This window comes from Struthio camelus, chromosome 26 (genome assembly GCF_040807025.1).
Source record: "Struthio camelus isolate bStrCam1 chromosome 26, bStrCam1.hap1, whole genome shotgun sequence".
NCBI classification, from domain to species: domain Eukaryota; kingdom Metazoa; phylum Chordata; class Aves; order Struthioniformes; family Struthionidae; genus Struthio; species Struthio camelus.
Genome location: NC_090967.1, coordinates 287806 through 307379, shown reverse-complemented (window position 1 = coordinate 307379; position 19574 = coordinate 287806). Strand labels below are relative to the sequence as shown.

Genomic DNA, 19574 nt, shown 5'->3' with positions numbered 1-19574 from the left:
GGAGCCTCTTCCCTGGGCCCCTCCCTGCCCCAGGGCCTCTGCATCTCTCTGGGCAGGTGCCGTGAGGCCCAGCGCTTGCCTGGACGCCTGGTCCCCTGCTTCAGGCCCTGCGCCACGGGGCCAACGCAGCCCTGAGGAACAGGAGCCAGTTGCGTGTTCCCAGCCCGGCTGGACTCGCTGGGGTGGGATGCGGGTGCTGCGCAGGGCAGGGAGTGGTGCCCTGGCACCCCCCCCCCCCCCGAGCACCAGCGCAGGCAAGGCCACGGGGTGCTGGGGACAGGGCGGCCTGGGCTCCCACACCGCTCCGCGGCCCGGCCTGCTCCCCCTCGTCCTGCCCCCGGATCCTGCTTTTTGACCCGAAGTACTGCAGCGTTGTGGTGCTTTGTCCCCAGTGAGATCCCTGTTGTGGGAGGGGGCAGGTGGGGGCTCCCTGCTGCCTCCCCTTCGCCCCCGCGGCCGCCAGCCCCACCTGGGGCACGGCGGCTGCCCTCAACAAAGATGGCTGCTGCCGCCCGAGCGACTGGGGCTGTGCCCAGAAAGAAAATGGCTGCCGAGCGGTGGCATTTGATTGGTTCTTATGTCGCTGTGTCCCGCCTCTGGGGGGGAGACCAGCCAATGAGAGCTCCCCGCACCCCTGCCAGCCGGGCAGCCCTGAGGTGGGCTGTTAAGGGGGTCTCTTCAGGGAAGAGAGGGGGCGCGGGGCGGGACGCCCCAGCGTTAACCCCAGGGCCCGGCCCCTGCAGGGCGCTGGCACCCGGGGGGCCTCACGGCACCGCTGGGTGTTGCAGCCGGTGAAGCCGAAGCACAAACCGCCGAGTCCCGGCTGCAGCCCCCCGGGTGCAGCCGAGGCGGCCCCCGGCCCCCATGGCTGTGCGTGGGCTGGAACCGCCCGCGGGGCTCCGCGGAGGCGGCGGGGAGGCCTGGCTGCGAGGAGGTTCGCTGGCTGCCTGCAAGCTCCCCCGGCATGTTTCTGCCGCGCAGGTGAGGTATTCAGCGGTTATTTGAGTTTGGCGAGGGGACGGAAGGTTCCTGGCCCCAGCTCTGGCTGCTGCTAACAGCGGGGGGCAGAAAACCACTGTGCCGCCCACCGGGGGCCAGCGCAGCCTGGGGAGAGCTGGGTTGGCCAGCGGGTGCTGCTGCAGCGCTGTGCCTCGAGCACAGGGACAGCACCCGGTGCCCCAGCGCGCAGCTGGCCTGCAGCACTGGCCCCCTTTGGCCCCCGGGGGGCGCCAGCCCCCTGCCCCAGGCAGCGGGGAGGGCGCGGTGCCACCCTGGCGCCTGAGCTTCCTCTGTGTTTGCAGCAGAGCCCGCCTGGGCCTGGGGGCGCGGTGCTGGGCCGAGGCCGTGGGTGGCAGAGCGGGCAGGCGAGCTGCGGTGCGGCCCGGAGAGCCCGGGCACCGGGGTGGGCCAGAGGGCGACGGCACCGGGGGGGGCGCGGGAATGTGAGTGTGACCGGCGTGCGGGCGGGCTGGGGCCGGCGTGCGCGGGCCTGCCTGCGCGGGGGTGCGTGTGCGCAGGCGCGGGCGCGCCCACGTGGGCTCCTGCCGGCCGCGCGCTGCGCTGTGTCCCGTCCGGCCGGGCCGCGCGGGGGGCGGGGCCGGGGGCGGGGCCAAGGCTGGGGAGGGGGCGGGGCGGGGCGTGTGTGAGTGCGGGTGTGTGTTAGCGTGTGACGGGGTGTGGGGTGAGAGAGGGTGCGGGTGTGTGTTAGCGTGTGACGGGGTGTGGGGGTGAGAGAGGGTGCGGGTGTGTGTTAGCGTGTGACGGGGTGTGGGGGTGAGAGAGGGTGCGGGTGTGTGTTAGCGTGTGACGGGGTGTGGGGTGAGAGAGGGTGCGGGTGTGTGTTAGCGTGTGACGGGGTGTGGGGGTGAGAGGGGGTGCGGGTGTGTGTTAGCGTGTGACGGGGTGTGGGGGTGAGAGAGGGTGCGGGTGTGTGTTAGCGTGTGACGGGGTGTGGGGGTGAGAGGGGGTGCGGGTGTGTGTTAGCGTGTGACGGGGTGTGGGGGTGAAAGGGGGTGCGGGTGTGTGTTAGCGTGTGACGGGGTGTGGGGGTGAGAGAGGGTGCGGGTGTGTGTTAGCGTGTGACGGGGTGTGGGGGTGAGAGAGGGTGCGGGTGTGTGTTAGCGTGTGACGGGGTGTGGGGGTGAGAGAGGGTGCGGGTGTGTGTTAGCGTGTGACGGGGTGTGGGGGTGAGAGGGGGTGCGGGTGTGTGTTAGCGTGTGACGGGGTGTGGGGGTGAGAGGGGGTGCGGGTGTGTGTTAGCGTGTGACGGGGTGTGGGGTGAGAGGGGGTGCGGGTGTGTGTTAGCGTGTGACGGGGTGTGGGGGTGAGAGAGGGTGCGGGTGTGTGTTAGCGTGTGACGGGGTGTGGGGGTGAGAGAGGGTGCGGGTGTGTGTTAGCGTGTGACGGGGTGTGGGGGTGAGAGAGGGTGCGGGTGTGTGTTAGCGTGTGACGGGGTGTGGGGTGAGAGAGGATGCGGGTGTGTGTTAGCGTGTGACGGGGTGTGGGGGTGAGAGAGGGTGCGGGTGTGTGTTAGCGTGTGACGGGGTGTGGGGGTGAGAGAGGGTGCGGGTGTGTGTTAGCGTGTGACGGGGTGTGGGGGTGAGAGAGGGTGCGGGTGTGTGTTAGCGTGTGACGGGGTGTGGGGGTGAGAGAGGGTGCGGGTGTGTGTTAGCGTGTGACGGGGTGTGGGGGTGAGAGAGGGTGCGGGTGTGTGTTAGCGTGTGACGGGGTGTGGGGTGAGAGAGGGTGCGGGTGTGTGTTAGCGTGTGACGGGGTGTGGGGGTGAGAGAGGGTGCGGGTGTGTGTTAGCGTGTGACGGGGTGTGGGGGTGAGAGGGGGTGCGGGTGTGTGTTAGCGTGTGACGGGGTGTGGGGGTGAGAGGGGGTGCGGGTGTGTGTTAGCGTGTGACGGGGTGTGGGGGTGAGAGAGGGTGCGGGTGTGTGTTAGCGTGTGACGGGGTGTGGGGGTGAGAGAGGGTGCGGGTGTGTGTTAGCGTGTGACGGGGTGTGGGGGTGAGAGAGGGTGCGGGTGTGTGTTAGCGTGTGACGGGGTGTGGGGGTGAGAGGGGGTGCGGGTGTGTGTTAGCGTGTGACGGGGTGTGGGGGTGAGAGGGGGTGCGGGTGTGTGTTAGCGTGTGACGGGGTGTGGGGGTGAGAGGGGGTGCGGGTGTGTGTTAGCGTGTGACGGGGTGTGGGGGTGAGAGGGGGTGCGGGTGTGTGTTAGCGTGTGACGGGGTGTGGGGGTGAGAGGGGGTGCGGGTGTGTGTTAGCGTGTGACGGGGTGTGGGGGTGAGAGAGGATGCGGGTGTGTGTTAGCGTGTGACGGGGTGTGGGGGTGAGAGGGGGTGCGGGTGTGTGTTAGCGTGTGACGGGGTGTGGGGGTGAGAGGGGGTGCGGGTGTGTGTTAGCGTGTGACGGGGTGTGGGGGTGAGAGGGGGTGCGGGTGTGTGTTAGCGTGTGACGGGGTGTGGGGGTGAGAGGGGGTGCGGGTGTGTGTTAGCGTGTGACGGGGTGTGGGGGTGAGAGAGGGTGCGGGTGTGTGTTAGCGTGTGACGGGGTGTGGGGGTGAGAGAGGGTGCGGGTGTGTGTTAGCGTGTGACGGGGTGTGGGGGTGAGAGAGGGTGCGGGTGTGTGTTAGCGTGTGACGGGGTGTGGGGTGAGAGAGGGTGCGGGTGTGTGTTAGCGTGTGACGGGGTGTGGGGGTGAGAGAGGGTGCGGGTGTGTGTTAGCGTGTGACGGGGTGTGGGGGTGAGAGGGGGTGCGGGTGTGTGTTAGCGTGTGACGGGGTGTGGGGGTGAGAGAGGGTGCGGGTGTGTGTTAGCGTGTGACGGGGTGTGGGGTGAGAGAGGGTGCGGGTGTGTGTTAGCGTGTGACGGGGTGTGGGGTGAGAGAGGGTGCGGGGGTGTGTTAGCGTGTGACGGGGTGTGGGGGTGAGAGAGGGTGCGGGTGTGTGTTAGCGTGTGACGGGGTGTGGGGGTGAGAGGGGGTGCGGGTGTGGTTAGCGTGTGACGGGGTGTGGGGGTGAGAGGGGGTGCGGGTGTGTGTTAGCGTGTGACGGGGTGTGGGGGTGAAAGGGGGTGCGGGTGTGTGTTAGCGTGTGACGGGGTGTGGGGGTGAGAGAGGGTGCGGGTGTGTGTTAGCGTGTGACGGGGTGTGGGGTGAGAGGGGGTGCGGGTGTGTGTTAGCGTGTGACGGGGTGTGGGGGTGAGAGAGGGTGCGGGTGTGTGTTAGCGTGTGACGGGGTGTGGGGTGAGAGAGGGTGCGGGTGTGTGTTAGCGTGTGACGGGGTGTGTGGTGAGAGGGGGTGCGGGTGTGTGTTAGCGTGTGACGGGGTGTGGGGTGAGAGGGGGTGCGGGTGTGTGTTAGCGTGTGACGGGGTGTGGGGTGAGAGGGGGTGCGGGTGTGTGTTAGCGTGTGACGGGGTGTGGGGGTGAGAGAGGGTGCGGGTGTGTGTTAGCGTGTGACGGGGTGTGGGGGTGAGAGAGGGTGCGGGTGTGTGTTAGCGTGTGACGGGGTGTGGGGGTGAGAGAGGGTGCGGGGGTGTGTTAGCGTGTGACGGGGTGTGGGGTGAGAGGGGGTGCGGGTGTGTGTTAGCGTGTGACGGGGTGTGGGGTGAGAGGGGGTGCGGGTGTGTGTTAGCGTGTGACGGGGTGTGGGGGTGAGAGAGGGTGCGGGTGTGTGTTAGCGTGTGACGGGGTGTGGGGGTGAGAGGGGGTGCGGGTGTGTGTTAGCGTGTGACGGGGTGTGGGGTGAGAGAGGGTGCGCGTGTGTGTTAGCGTGTGACGGGGTGCGCGTGTGTGTTAGCGTGTGACAGGGTGTGGGGTGAGAGAGGGTGCGGGTGTGTGTTAGCGTGTGACGGGGTGTGGGGGTGAGAGAGGGTGCGGGTGTGTGTTAGCGTGTGACGGGGTGTGGGGGTGAGAGAGGGTGCGGGTGTGTGTTAGCGTGTGACGGGGTGTGGGGGTGAGAGGGGGTGCGGGTGTGTGTTAGCGTGTGACGGGGTGTGGGGGTGAGAGGGGGTGCGGGGGTGTGTTAGCGTGTGACGGGGTGTGGGGGTGAGAGGGGGTGCGGGTGTGTGTTAGCGTGTGACGGGGTGTGGGGGTGAGAGAGGGTGCGGGTGTGTGTTAGCGTGTGACGGGGTGTGGGGGTGAGAGGGGGTGCGGGTGTGTGTTAGCGTGTGACGGGGTGTGGGGGTGAGAGAGAGGGCATGGGTGTGTGTTAGTGTGTGACGATGTGTGTGTATGTGAGAGGGTGTGGGTGTGTGTTAGTGCATGGTAGGGTGTGGGGGGGGTGTGAGAAAGGGCGTGCGTGTGTGTTAGCGTGTGACGGGGTGTGGGGGTGAGAGAGGGTGCGGGTGTGTGTTAGCGTGTGACGGGGTGTGGGGGTGAGAGGGGGTGCGGGTGTGTGTTAGCGTGTGACGGGGTGTGGGGTGAGAGGGGGTGCGGGGGTGTGTTAGCGTGTGACGGGGTGTGGGGGTGAGAGGGGGTGCGGGTGTGTGTTAGCGTGTGACGGGGTGTGGGGGTGAGAGAGGGTGCGGGTGTGTGTTAGCGTGTGACGGGGTGTGGGGGTGAGAGGGGGTGCGGGTGTGTGTTAGCGTGTGACGGGGTGTGGGGGTGAGAGAGAGGGCATGGGTGTGTGTTAGTGTGTGACGATGTGTGTGTATGTGAGAGGGTGTGGGTGTGTGTTAGTGCATGGTAGGGTGTGGGGGGGGTGTGAGAAAGGGCGTGCGTGTGTGTTAGCGTGTGATGGGTTGGGGTGTGTGTGAGAGGGCGTGGGTGTGTGTTACTGTGATGGGGTGTGGGTATGTTAGTGTGGGAGAGGGTGTGGGTGAGTGTGTGAGAGGATGTGCGTGTGTATTAGTGTGTGAGGGTGTAGGTGTGTGGATTAGAGGGTGCGCGTGTGTTTTAGTGTGTAATGGGGTGTGGGTGTGTGCATTTTTGTGAGAGAGGTTGTGCATGTGTGTTAGTGTGTGAAGGTGTAGGTGTGTGCGTGAGAAGGTGTGCATGTGTGGGTGTTTTTGGTAGTGTGTACGTATGTTTGAGAGGATGGTGTGTGTGTGTGTGTGAGACTGAGATAAGGTGTACGTGTTAGTGTGTCACGGGGTGAGCGTGTGTGTTTCTGTGTGTGGCTGAGGGATCGGTATGAGGGTGTGTGTGCTTGTGAGTGACAGTGTGTGTGGGGGTGTGAGTGACGGTGTGTTTGAGTGAGCGAGGGTCCGTGTGTGTGTGAGGTGGAAGGGTGGGATTGTGACAGGTTTCTGTGTGACAAGTTTGTGTGTGTGTGACAGGGGGTGTGATGGGTGTGTGTGTGACGAGGTGTTGGTGCCTATGAGGGATGCGGGTGGGTGGGTGCGTGCCACGGAGGGCGTGCACACTCGCACAGGGTGCATGTGTTGCGTGGACGCACGCGGCTCGTGGGGTGTCGCGGGTCGCCGGGTGTGCGTGCCGGCGGCTGTGCGCACGCTGGCCGGGTCGCGGGACAGTGGCGCCCTCATGGATGTGCACGTGTGCACGGCACCCTGCACGCCTCCCGGGGCGCGGGTGGGTGGGTGCCGGGGGGGCGGGGGGCACAGGGGAAGCCCAGGCAGGGTGACGGTGTGGGGTGTGTGCCCCTCGCCTGCTCACCCTGCCTGGGGACACCCCTGTCCCCAGCACCTCCTGCCCCAGTGGCCCCAGTCCTGGGGAGCTGCAGAGCGAGGGTCTTGGGGGGCCGTGCTCCTGGGGGGCTGCAGAGCTGGGGTCCCGGGGGTGTGAGCAGTGATGCACTTCACTCATAAGAGAGAAATAGCGATACGTTTTATTGAGGTAAGACAGTGATTTAACAAAGTTCAATCGTAAATAAGAGTGGTTTAACGAGGGTCGATGGCAAGGTTCGCTCAGTTATTTACTGCCTGGAGGACAGGGTCAGACGAGAGCGTCCAGCAGACCCTCCCGTTGAGTCCTGATGTTCAAAGTGGACCCCCTTGCTTTCCAGACTCCTCAGAGGAGTCTAGGTGCAACTGGATCCAGTCTTAGTCCCAGGCTTGGTCAACAGTTTATGTCTAAGGATTACATGCACAATGAATCTGAGATCAGCTTAGCAAAGTTTGAGCACACTATTAGTCACTTACCGAGGATCTGTCGCGGGCGAGGAATCTCTCGCCCTGGAGGACTGACCTTGACAGGCATCCCTGCTCACGAGGAGATCCTGCTGTGCAGCCTGCTGCTGCGCAGGAGAGCTCAGCGGGCTCTGGGCCGCCCCCTATTTATGAGGTAAGATGATTGACTCCTAGTCATATTTGCATACTAGACAGATTTTAGTTGGCGCGTGCTCAGTTAGCCCCTGGCCATGTGCTGTTTATGGAGAGGTCAGGTTGGGGAAGGGGGAGGAAGAGCACGCCGTCCCAGGGGGGCCGGGGTCCTGGGGGGCTGCACAGTTGAGGTCCTATGGAATCAGTTCGACCCTAGGTTTCTGAGGAGCAGAGTCTCATGCACGTATAACAGCAAAATTAATTATTTATTTAAATGATATTACAGCGCAGTAACAGCTCGAGTTGGGTGCCTCCAGAGAGGGACCCCAAACAAAGAAATTCTGGGGTAATTATACCCTTTACAGTTTTGTTTTCCTGCCTGCTAGTGAAGGTCTCCTCCAATCTTTTTACTGAGTCAGTGGCCTGTCTCCTCCTGATTGGTGTCTGTCTCCTCCTGATTGGTGTCTGTCTCCTCCTGATTGGTGTCTGTCTCCTTCCGACAGGTCCTGGCCACATCCTAGGCTGGTTGCCATTGTTTTTCGCAGTCCCTTATCTTCTCAAAGGTCAACCACAACCCAGGTGTATCCCATCTTGTCTCCTGCATTCTACTTTGTATCCTCATTAACTAATTTTGTATCTTTGTTAGCTAGTTTTAATTGGTTTTGCAGCTACAACGTTGGCCATGTCACATCATCAGCAATGTTTCTGGAGTGTGTTGACAGTTCAGCCTTGAGTCCTGCAGGCTTCATCTACTTTAGGCACTTACGCTAAGCAAGAGTCAGACTTACGCTAAGCTGAAGCTAAATTGGCTACAATTTCCTTCTCCAACAGTCCTGAAACTAAATCAGTTACAATTTCCTTCTCTAACATTATGGGGTAAGATGATTGACTCCTAGTCATATTTGCATACTAGACGGATTTTAGTTGGTGCGTGCTCAGTTAGCCCCTGCCCATGTGCTGTTTATGGAGAGGTCAGGTTGGGGAAGGGGGAGGAAGAGCACGCCGTCCCAGGGGGGCCGGGGTCCTGGGGGGCTGCACATCTGGGGGGCTGCACAGTTGAGGTCCTGGGGGGCTGTAGAACTGGGGCCCTGGGGGTTGGAGAACTGGGGTCCTGGGGGGAGTTGGACAAGTCTAGGTCCTGGGGGGCCGCACAGTTGGGGTCCTGCGGGCCATAGAGCTGGGGTCCTGGGGGGGGAGGAATGGACAGTGTGGGTGCTGGAGGGTTGCAGAGCCTGGGTCCTGGCACCCCCGCCCAGTGCTGAGCTGTTTGTACTGGCCAAGCAGTAAATCGTGGTTTATGGCTGGTTCCTCGTGACCAGCTGGTGCTGGTGGGAAAGCAGGTTTACAGGAAGCTTTATGACAGCAGGTCCAGAGAGCAAGGTGTGAATCAGCAGGGAGCCCAAAGCCAGGAGGCGGGTGCGTCCTTGGCACATGCTCTAGTGATCCTGCAGGGTTTTTTCCCCTCCTGACCTTCGGGGAATCTGTTGTCAGCGCACCTTGGTCCTCCTCGGCCCTGCCATGAGTTGCCTGTAACCTCCGCACAGGCGACGTGCTGCTTCCCTGCTCCCGGGTCAGGGCTGGGGTTCAGGGCTGGTGGACAGAACGTGGCCTTCCTCCCGAATCCGCGGTTGAGCGCAAGGCCGGTGAGCTGCAGGACAGACCCCAAGCAAATCCCTGAGCCCCGAGATGTACTGAATCGCGGATGCCCTCCATCCTCCTGAGTACGTGAGTCCAGGGCAGGGTGGGACTGGCCTCCAGGCCTCTACTGTGACCGTACAGCGCCGTGCACCACGGGGAGCCGATCCACAGCCAAAGCAGCGCCCTGCAGCTGTCGGTACCTGCAGCCGGGCAGGGCAGGCTGCCCTGACCCCTCCCTGAGCCAGGTGAGCCGAATCCCACCTCTTTTCCAGTTCCTTCCTGTTTTTCTCAGTGCTCCGTCTGTTCTCAGAGCTCAGCTTCTCCAGGCTACCTACTCATGCCCTAGAAATAAACTCCCCCTGCGGGAAGGTAGGAGGCGAAACGTGCCCCAGCTGCCTGGGGAGGAGAAGTGATGCACGGAAAGGCTCGGCTCCCTCCCTGCTCGCGGGGAGTCTGGGTGTGGGGGAGCTGGCGCAAGGTGGGTGATGCTGCTGGGGCGCGTTTAGCTCTGTGCCGGGTGTTGCGCCGGCTGTCAGCTCTGGCCGGGCTGGTGACGCGGTTGCTGTTGGTTTGGGGGCAGCCGGTGTGCGGTACTGCTACCAAGGCCTTGAGAGAGTGATTTTGCGCTTGATCCCATGGGCTGTGACCCACTGCTGGAGCCAGCTGCCCCTGCGGTCTCTGGCCCCATCCCTGTTTTTTTCCCCTTTCCACCAGGCATCAGGGTGTCCCTGGTCCGGGGCAGCGCAGGCAGGAGCGTTTGCAGCAGCCCGTGGGGCTCTGAGCCCCGGCAGGGCCCGGCGGCCAGCTGCTCCAGGGGGCCCCGCTTGCTTGGGGAATTTGCAGGTTTTCAGCTCTGGAGCAGACCTCCCTTTCCGTCCCTCAGGGCTCCTGTGCGGCTGGGCATCCCCACTGCGTCCTCTTCCTCCCAACGGCAGGCTTGGTGGGGTGGAAGACAGCGCGTGGGCGACTGCCGGGGCAGCTCTGCGGAGGAGCACCCGGAGACGGGGTCGGGATCACCCTGGCAGCGCTGGTGCTTGAATGCTGCCTCCCAGCCCTCTCCAAGGGGCTCCTGGTGCGGAAACCCTTCGGCCCTTGGAAGCGGAGCTGCGCGCGAGGGCGTCCCGCTGCTGGCAGGGAGCGCTGGGAAGCAGAGCGCCACGGGCAAGTGGGTACAGGAGCGGGGCAGCTACCGAGCCCACTGGTCCCGCCTCCCACCAGGATCCGGGGGTTTAACGCACAGCTCGGGAGACCCGCGAGCGCCAGTGCTGCGGCTCTTGCCCCCTTCCAGCCCTTGGCGAGGGTCGGACTCCAGCTCGTGCGCCCGGTGCCGCTCCGAGGTGCTCGGTGGCCGGAGCGCGGCACGGGTGGCAGCAGAAGCAGGGGCTCCCGCGCCGCCCGCCCGCCGGGGCGCTGCTCTTCAGCCTGACGCCTCCCAGAAGAACTTGCTTAGGCTGGTGCTGGTGAGCCTGGTCCTGGCCGGCAGGCGCGGCGGCCCACCCTTCCTCACCAGGAGGAGGAGGAGGTGGCTGCTGCCGAGGGGCAGGGTCTAGGAGTGCGTGCGTGGGAGCCGGGCCGGCTGAGATGGAGCTGAGCAGAGAGCAGGACCTCGGCGCAGGCTGGCCGGGCCGGGAGGTCTCGGCCTTTCCCGCCATGAGGTACCACGTGGGGGACAGGATCTGTCCCGCGGGAAGGGATTTGGGATCTGTGAACTGTGGTCCGGCTCCTGACCCGCCACAGCCTGTTTGTCACCTCCCGGAGAGACCGGGGTGCCCGGAGCGGGGGACACGTCCTGCCTCCCCTGCCAGCGTGGGCCATTCACCCCTCGCCCCAACGCGCGGGGGGCCGGGGACCGACCCGGCTCTCCCAGCGTCACAACCCCTTAGTGGCTCGCCGGAGATGGGGAAGGACCCAGGTGTCCTGTCACCCGCTGCCCTGCCAGCAGGGAGCAGTGGGTGCTGCGTCCCAGCTGGCCGCCGGCGGGACCAGGCGTCCTGCCCTGCTCCCTGCGGTGCCGTCCGGAGGCCGGGGGAGCGTTCAGGCTGGAGGGAAGGCGGGCGTTCGCCTTTCTCCTGGCGCTGCGTTTCGAGGAGCGGGGAGGGAAATGCCGCAGAGAGCGTGAGGACGAGGTGCGGCTTTTCCTGAAAACCGTCTGAATGGAAAAAATGGCAGCGCTCTGGCCGCCCAGATCCCTGCCGGCCGTGGCAGAGCAGCCGGGAACTGACCACTGCCCCGGGCAGTCACCGCCGAGCCCTCCGGCCCGTGGCCTGCCGGCACCCCATGGGGTTCCCTGTCAGGGTGCAGCTGGGGAAACTGAGGCATGGGAGCAGGCAGGACTCCGGCAGAGCCCCGGCACGCCACTCCCTCCTCACCCACGGCCTCTTCCTCTGCAGGTGCCGCAAAGGTTTATCATAATGCCCACGCAGCCCTATCCTGCCCCGGTTTTGCATTTGCAGAGGTTTCGTTACGGGTTCCCGAAATATCTCGGTGATCCCCAAGAGCCAATCAGGCAGGCACACGATGCCCACCTCTGTCCTGGCCAGCTCACCCCTGGGGCCCACAGAGCAGCCACATACATTGCTGCCCCATGCCTGCCTCCCCCTAGACCTCCCCACGGCACGGAGGAGGGCGGGCAGCCGGGGCCCAGCGCGCAGTCCTCGCCCTGCCCCACGTCCTTCGCGCCAGTGGGCCGGCCCCAGCTCGGGGCCGCAGGCTCGGCAGAGCCCGGCGAACAGGCTGGCTCCTGTGTGGGCAGCTGAGAAGGGGCCGGCGTTTGCCAACCTCCGGCTGGGGCCAGCGTTTTGCAGGCAGGACTTGTGTGGGGAGAGGACAGAGCGCTGGCCCCCGCACCTGTGTCTCGCCATGCCCAGCCCAGCTCTGCTGGCTCCTTTGCCGCAGCCTCTGCAGCTGGAGATGGGGGAATCCGCCAGCCTCCGCTCTGCATCCAAAACCCCCATATGTGCAAAGCTGGTCGGGGGCCAGGGCTCTACGCAGGGGCCTGCGCGTCTGTGCCCATCCCCTGGGTGCTGCCGCTGCCTTAGTTTTGCTATGAGCTGGGGATAACTGCAGCTGACTTTCACTGTTACTCCCCGTTCGAACATGAGGTGGGAGAGGTGCTGGTGTGGACTTTGCTCTCCTGGTCCCAACGGGGATGTAGCTCCATCCTGGAGGGGCTTTGCCCTCGCGCCCATTCCCTGCATGGGGGACACGGTCACCTGGGCTGCCTGCTGCCATCCCAGCTCCTCCTGTGCACGCGGGAGGGCAGGCCATCGCTGGTACCGCTGCTCCCACGTGCCCCTTCCTGCGCAAGGTCCTGGGGCTCGCCAGCCCCGCTGCGAGGCCGTCCGCTGGCGCAGGAGCTGCTGCGTTGCTGTTGAGGGGATGTAGGAACGGGGGACAGGCCAGTGGCTCTGGGCTGGCCTTAGCCCCATCAGCTGGAGCAGGGGTGACTGGCTGCCCCCACCACCCTGTGCTGTGGTGCGTGGGGACCCATCTCCCTTAACCTGCCCTCTTCTCTCCCAGCTGCTTGGCAGATTCTTCCTTCATGTTGGGGAAGTACAAGAAGAGCAAGAAGAAGGTGCTGAAGAAGAAGTGGCAGAGCCTAGAGGAGAGGAGCAACGCAGACACCCAGCAGAGGAGAGACGTCACACTCACCAGGTGGGCTCTGCACCATGGCAGACCCCCATCCCCAAGCCACAGTCCAGCACGGCCATGTCTCGGCCTCGCTGGGTTCTCCCCTGGGTGTTGCAACAGCAAACCCTGCTGTCACCCGGTGCCCACCACCACCTGGGCCAGTGCACATGATGGGAGGCACAACTTCCACATGCGCGTGGACAGGAGCGGCCTCACGCGTGCAGCCCCCTTGTCAGCATGTCCCTGCTCACCTCTGCTCCCTGCTTTGTTCCAGATCCAGAACCTATGACCCCTCCTTCTGCAAGGAGACTGAGAAGGATGCAGCCACGGGCAAGCAGGCAGGCTCATCCTCGTCTGTGAGTCTGTGGGAGCGGGCTGGCTCCTCAGGCGGTGACGGGGGTGAGAAAGGGGTCCAAGCTGCCTTGGGAAGGGTGGGCCCCACCTCCAGCCCTGTGCTTCCCTCCACAATGGTTGTCCCAGGGCTGGGTATGCCCTTGGCAGTGACGTCCCCTGGGTGCACGTGTCCCTTTGCCTGGGCTAAGGAGCCAGGGTGGGACACGTCCCAGTTTCATGACAGATGTAGAGATAAAGCGAGGGCTATGGGGAGGCCACTGGTGCCAGGGCTCCGCCTTGGCCCCAAGCGCTGTGTCATCTCCCTGCTCCTGGCCTCCTGCTGATTCTCTCTCTCTCTCCCGCAGCTGAGCAAGCGCGCAGCAAGTTTCCGCAAGGTCTTCAAGGAGGTTGCCGAGAAGGAAGTGTTGCTGGGCTGTGAGTGTCCTGAGCCTGGTCCCCATTCCCCCCCACCCTCCCAGCTCCCCTCTGAGCCTGTCCCTTCTCTCCTGTGCCAGGTTTCTCCTGTGCCTGGCAGAAAGAAGTGCCCTATCATGGCCATCTCTACATCTCCTCCAGCTACGTCTGCTTCCACTCCAGCCTTCTGCTCAAAGACATCAAGGTGAGACCCAGCCAGCTGCTGGCAGGGGAGTGCTTGAGCAGGGAGGTTGGACTAGATGATCTCCAGAGGTCCCTTCTAACCTAAACCATTCTGTGATTCTGTGAGTGGCAGCATGGGGCCAGGTGCCTCTGGCAGGTGCAGGGGTACATGGGCAGGCAGGCAGAGCACATGATGCGAGGGCAGTGAGCAAAGGGGGTGGGGGATAACGGTGGGCAGCATGGGGCCTGCCTGTGGCTTGAGGCTGGTGTGTCGATGTGGCAAACGTGTGGAGTTGGTCCGTGTGCGTGTAAGGCTTTCAGCCCTCCGAGCCTGACACGTGTTTTGCACCTCCTGCTCTGGGGACGTTGCCGCACAACCCCTCATGCTGTTTGATCTCCTCTTGGCCCAGGCACTGGTCCCTGTCCCTTCCATCTCCACCCTCAAGAAGACTAACACAGCACTCCTGGTCCCCAACGCACTCAGCATCCGCACAGCTGAGGGAGAGAAGGTAAGAGCAGGTCAGACCGGTGTGGGGGAAGATGGGGTGAGGAGACAGGGTGAAAGGAAGCAGCAGGACCAGTGTCGGCAGGGAGCAGAGGCAAAGCAGCCAAACCAGCCCTGTGAGTGTTGGGCACCCTTCTGAGCATAACCGGGGTGTCACATCCCTCCAGGCAGAGCAGGGATTGAACCCTGCTCTCCTGCTGCCCAGATGAACTCCCCCAAGGGACAGGCAAGCCCCAGACCAGCAGTTCTGGCACTGTAGGGATGTTGGGGGTTTCCAGGTGGAAGTCTCTTTTCCATGGGATGCCAGCTCCCTATCCCTGCAGCTGGCAGGGCTATACTCAGCGCTCCCTGAGAAAGCAGTGCAAACCGTTTTCCTTCTCCGGCAGTTCCTCTTTGTGTCACTGCACCGGCGGGAGGCCACATACCAGCTCCTGAAGTCGGTTTGCAAACACCTGCAGGTAGGTGCTGCACTGTGAGAGTCTGGACATGTAGGGGCTCTCTTCCCTCCCTTCCCCCCCCCCCCCATTACAAGGACTGTGGGGGCTCTCCAGCAGACCCAGTCTCCCCCATCACCCAATCTTCTTTTCTCCTTGCCCAGCATAACAACTGGAATGGCAGTCCTTCGGTCTCTCCCCTCAATGGCAGCACCGAGCAAATCCTTAAGGAAACTCTGGTAAAGATGGGACATTGCTGGCCGTGGGATTTAGGCAGAGGGATGTACAGGCTGACATGGTTCCCCTTGTCACCCTCTACCAGCAGTTCAGGCTCTGTGTCTGGCCCTGCCAGGATGGGTCAGACAGGGCTGGAGGCAGCTCTACTCTGCTGAGCTGCCCTGGGGGATTCCTGCTCCAGCCCCAGGGTTGGGGGGGGGGGTGGAGGGGGGGGGTGACCTAGGATCCCTCTCACCAAGCTGTGTGGGTGCCTGCTGCCCCCAGGGAGCGCTGTCAGGGTAGAGTGGAAATACAGAGTTACAGTGCCCCAGCACAGTGCTGTGCAGGCCCCAGAACCTCAAGGAGCCTTTGGGCTCTGTCCTGGTGCCGCTGACAACTGCAGGGTCATGCAGTGACTTGGGGCTCATGCCTGGCCACAGCAGCTCTGTTGTGTCCCAGCTCCTTTTCTGACAGTTCACTGTGTCATCTCCAGCACCTTTCCCAGCCGAGTACTGGTGGGTCCAACACGTCTCCCTGTGGCTGTGGTGGAGGTGCAGTGGGCAGGGCTGATGCCCAGGGAAGGGCTCTGTGACTGGAGTTTTTTTTTTTTTTTTTTTTTTTAAATTTCAGGCCTCAAGCCATTCCAACCTGGAGCAAAGCACTCTAGAGCTCAACAGCCTCCTAGATCAGCCTGGTGAGTGGCAGCTCCAGAGCTGAGCATCCCCTGTATGCTGTTGTTCCTCCCTTGCCCGCTCACTGGGTTTTTGCACATGTGCAGCCTGCATGCTGCCGCTGGAGGTCTGGCACAGCCCCATGTGCGCTGGCACAAGCGTTGAGCCCTCAAGACTGTGTCCTCGTCCTTGTTTCTGTCCTGATCTCAGCTCTCAGCTCTGCTGCCCCTCCCCATCCACACACACACACAGCCCATGGGCCCCTAACCAGCATCTCCCATGGCTCTGGGGAGAGCAGGATCAGCCTGTGGGGGTCCAGTGTGTCCTGCTCGATTCCCCATCACTCCTCCCCAGTTCCCTTCCCAGTCCTGGCGTGCTCAATGAACATCTCCCGGTTTTGTGCAGATGGACCAAGCCTGAAGCCAAGCCTGGCTGAGGAGGCTGATGTGCCTGCTCTGGGCAGAGGTGAGTCGTGGGCCTTCAATAAAGCCACATGCAGCCTCTGGGGTGGATCAGATGGGGCAATGAGGAAGGAAACACTGCCTGGGCTCGGCCATGGTACCTAGGAGCTGTCCCCACTGTCCCCTGATGCAAGGTGCAGGCTAGGTGGCAGAGGGCAGGCTGCAATGGGGAGAGGGGAGAGATAACCAAGGGGGCTGGGGCAGAGGCTTTCACCAGTGCCCACCCCCCCCCCACCTGCTGCCAGCCCAGCCGGGCTGGCACTGACAGCACCTCATCCTGCTAGGGGGCCCCCACACTGCAGTACCAACCAAGATGACCATGAAGGACTGGTTATCCCAGCCGAGCTCCCTCAACACCATCATCATCATCTACCTGCTGCTGTGAGTCCCTAAGACCTGTTCATACATCTCATAGCTTCACCCTTGCTCCCGCTACCCCGGGCTTCCTGGCACCCTGCACACCACCAAGCCCTAGGTTCCCATTCACCCCACATCCTCACACAGTGAGGCATTGGCAGCCCTGACTCTCCCCCACCCCCCCCTTCCATGGGCATCTGCCCACCACCACCACCACCTCTCTTGCCCACAGTGTCCCAAGGCGGGGAGGGGTACTGGAGCCCTTGCTGCGATGCTGGTGCTGGGCACTGCCCCTAGGCACCATGCCTGAGTTTTCCCAGCCATGCGCGGTTACTGCCTCCTACTTTGTGCCCTGGGCCTGACACTGCCCTGTGCCCTAGCATGGTGGCCCTGCTGATGTCCTCAGGGTACATGGGCCTGCGCATCGTTGAGCTGGAGCAGCAGCTGACATCCATGGGGGCTTGGCCGGACTTCAACGTGCAGCACCAGTGAGTTGCTGGGGGCCAGTGGTGGAGGGGCAGGAGGTGATGCCAGCCCTGCAGGGAGCTAGGAGAGGCCTGAACAGGGACAGACATGCCTGTGCCCTCACTCTGGCTCCCCTCTGCTCCTACAGGTAGAAGACATGAGGCCAGCAGGGATCCTGCTGTCACCTGGGCACTAGAAAACAAGACAAGCACTCCAGGGCCACACAGCACCTTTCCAATGCCTTTCGGGGACAAGCTCAACCACCGCATGCCTTCCACCCCAGGACTCCTCACCAAGAGTCCAGTGGTGCCTCAGCTCCCAGCCCTCCCTCTGCATCCCCAACCCTGGCTCTGAGGCTCCATCTCACAGCCCCAAGCAGCAGCAGGAGAAGCCAGCACAGCTCTGTCCCCACCACCTCTGCAGCAGGAGGAGGGGCAGGTTCCAGGCATGGGCACCTTGCCATCAGACCATGGTGGTCTCCAGCCCACCCTCACTGCAGCTAGCCAGTGGCCCCAGTGGGGACCTGGGCCCAGGAGGCTGTTGGCACGAGGGGGCCTGTTGCAGGGCAGGGGCAAAGTGGCCAAACTGTTTTATTAATAAAAAGACCTGAAACCAGGCATTCAGTGGTGCCTGCCCACTGAGGGCTTGTCCCCTTCCCTGATGACTCAAGGCTGGGAGGTAACGAAGGACTTGTCTTAAGGACTAAGGAAAGTGCACAGAGAAGACTTGTGGTAGTTGGGTGCTTAGTGCTACCAGGGGAAAGCAGGTTGCAGGAGTCCTGTCATGCCTCTACCAGCCAAGCCCTGCACCAAGACCCAAAGGCCCTGCACAGGGTGTGCACACCCCCCCCCGCAAGCCCCCGAGCCCCCCTCAGCAGCTGGAGTCACCGTGTCCGCCCCCATCACTGCTGCTCCATCCTCTGTCCACAAGAACAGCCCAGGGGGAATCCTGTAGGACAGTGTTTACTGGTTGGTGGAGGGCTGGTGGTAGAGATGACTCCAGCTGTGGATGTCCCTGGTAGTGAAAGGGGGTTGGCAGAAGGAGAGGCTGGGGACATAGCCCGAGCTGCCCCCTAGCTCCCTGGGGCTCTGGTTGCGGGTGACAACTGCAAAGCAGAGGGGAAGGGGGTGAGAGCAGGCAGAGCCAGAGGCCTGGTGCCCTGCAGCCACCTGAGTGACCACAGCTCCACCAGCACCCAGCTACTTCCCGAGCTCTTACTGTACTCCTTCCCCCGGATGGGTTTCTCCTGCCACAGGAAGGCTCCCCAGCGGGTGCTGAGTCCCAGGTATTGAGCAGGGACGACAGGGTCCCAGCATGCCACCTCCCGCAGGTGCTGGGCGTAAGCTGTAGGGCAGCAAGCAGAGCCAGCAGGAGAGGGAACACACAGCTTTGTCTCATGAACCCCTCACACCTCATCCTTAAGCTCAACCTCATCCTTAAGCTCAACCTCATCCTTAAGCTCAACCTCATCCTTAAGCTCAACCTCATCCTTAAGCTCAACCTCATCCTTAAGCTCAACCTCATCCTTAAGCTCAACCTCATCCTTAAGCTCAACCTCATCCTTAAGCTCAACCTCATCCTTAAGCTCAACCTCATCCTTAAGCTCAACCTCATCCTGCCTAGCAGCAAGACCAGCAGCTTCCACTGCTCTAGCTCCAGCTACCGCTGCTGCTCTCCAGGTGGGGAAACTGAGGCAGTAACAGCTCTCTGATCAAATGCTTCTTCCCTCCAGTCTGCTGCCATCTCTCAGTGCTCTCCTGCTCCACCTCCCCCTGGTCCAGGACAGCCTGTCTCTGCCCAGCTCCTTACCTTGGGGCAGGCAGTCCTGCTCCCGCCCAGCATGGGCCTGATACCAGTGCTGGAAGGCCGGGCGAGTGCTGCTGCCAGGCAATGTGTACCACGCGTCTTCCCTCTCACTCCAGCTGCTCAGCCCTGTGGACCAGCTCTGGCCCACAGCCTCCTGGCCCATGGGGGTATACTTCCAGCGCACAGCCTGCTTCAGCACCAGGGCATGACGGGGCCCCCACAGCATCACATACTGGTCACTGCAGGTGGGAAGGAGACATGAAGGCTTCATGCCACAGGTGGCAGCTCCCCAGGGGCTTGAGTGGGGCAGAGGACATGTTTGTCCAGGCCCTGGGGCATTGCATCTCCTCTGCAATGTCTCCAGGGGAAGCAGAATCTTGCCCTGATAGCTGTCAGGGCTGGATAGGGGTATAGGGACCCTAGGGATGGGGGTCTCCATGTCTGGCCCAGGGCTGCTTCATTCCCAGCAGCCAGCTCCAGCAGTGCTTGGACACTTGCACCCCTCCCACCTCCACACTGGCCCTGGTAAAACAAAGGGGCAGCAGGGCTGGACAAGTCCTGACAGCACAGCTGGGGTGAGGGCACACAGTCCCCAGCTCTCCATCCTGCATTGCCTGGGGAGGGGGGCAGGGGTTTCCCCCTGCCCAGGGCCAGCAGTGGGCAAGGTTCTCACCTGCACAGAGGCAGAGGGAAGTCTGTCTCAAGAGTGCTCTGCGGGACATACGGTCTGTGCCACCGCAGCTCCATGCCTGCCTGTGGCCAACCCGCTCAGCCCTGCCCAGGCGCTGCGGCTGCCTCCACAGGTCACTGGGCGCTGGGCTATTGTTGCCAGAACTGGAACTCAGCAACCAGCCCCCAGCAACGGGGCCAGGAGCTGGTAGCACTTGGGGCAGGAGAAGGCCTTGGGGCAGCTGCTCCAGGACAGGGACACCTCCAATCCCTTCCTGCTCCACAAAAGGAAACGGGGAAAGGCCAGGGAGGCCTTGGGCTGCTCCTTCCTCATTTTCTAGCAGCAGGAAAGCAAACATGAGCTGGCAGGTGGGAACTGGGCAGTAGCAATAAACTCTGTGTGAGATCAGGGCTCAGGATACCTTCAGACTCGATGATGGTTTTTGCTGCAGAGACTCGAGGGCCTTTGAGCCCAGGCTCTGGAGCATCTGGAGACTCCTCTGTAGCTCTCAACCCACAGCAGGAAAGCAAAGTGGAGCCACTGTGTTGGGAGCTGCCAAGCATTCAC

The 19574-nt window shown here is 63.0% G+C and overlaps 2 protein-coding genes across 23 annotated transcripts; one reads left to right on the top strand and one right to left on the bottom strand.

Annotated features, from left to right (window-relative positions):
* The first annotated feature begins 615 nt into the window (after positions 1 to 615).
* LOC104140859 (GRAM domain-containing protein 2B-like) lies at positions 616 to 17148 on the top strand. Of its 22 annotated transcripts, XM_068920334.1 has the most exons (16): positions 634 to 981; positions 7728 to 7787; positions 7871 to 8100; positions 8769 to 9107; positions 12382 to 12516; positions 12767 to 12848; positions 13191 to 13260; positions 13341 to 13444; positions 13833 to 13931; positions 14314 to 14385; positions 14526 to 14600; positions 15208 to 15271; positions 15654 to 15713; positions 15994 to 16090; positions 16447 to 16554; positions 16680 to 17148. In XM_068920334.1, the coding sequence occupies exons 5-16, from the start codon at positions 12404 to 12406 to the stop codon at positions 16681 to 16683; spliced, it is 948 nt and encodes a 315-aa protein (XP_068776435.1). In that variant the 5' UTR covers positions 634 to 981; positions 7728 to 7787; positions 7871 to 8100; positions 8769 to 9107; positions 12382 to 12403; the 3' UTR covers positions 16684 to 17148. The 22 variants fall into 22 exon arrangements, 17 of the variants coding, with proteins under 17 accessions (XP_068776427.1, XP_068776438.1, XP_068776428.1 ...); XR_011136431.1 differs by lacking the exon at positions 7728 to 7787 and having other exon boundaries at positions 632 to 981; positions 7893 to 8100; positions 16473 to 16554; XM_068920335.1 differs by lacking the exon at positions 7728 to 7787 and having other exon boundaries at positions 7893 to 8100.
* A 125-nt stretch (positions 17149 to 17273) lies between these two features.
* On the bottom strand, positions 17274 to 19504 carry TEKTIP1 (tektin bundle interacting protein 1). The gene is made up of 3 exons (XM_068920341.1): positions 18341 to 19504; positions 17750 to 17875; positions 17274 to 17636 (listed from the first exon to the last, which is right to left on the bottom strand). The coding sequence occupies exons 1-3, from the start codon at positions 18774 to 18776 to the stop codon at positions 17494 to 17496; spliced, it is 705 nt and encodes a 234-aa protein (XP_068776442.1). The 5' UTR covers positions 18777 to 19504; the 3' UTR covers positions 17274 to 17493.
* Between the last annotated feature and the right edge of the window lie 70 nt (positions 19505 to 19574).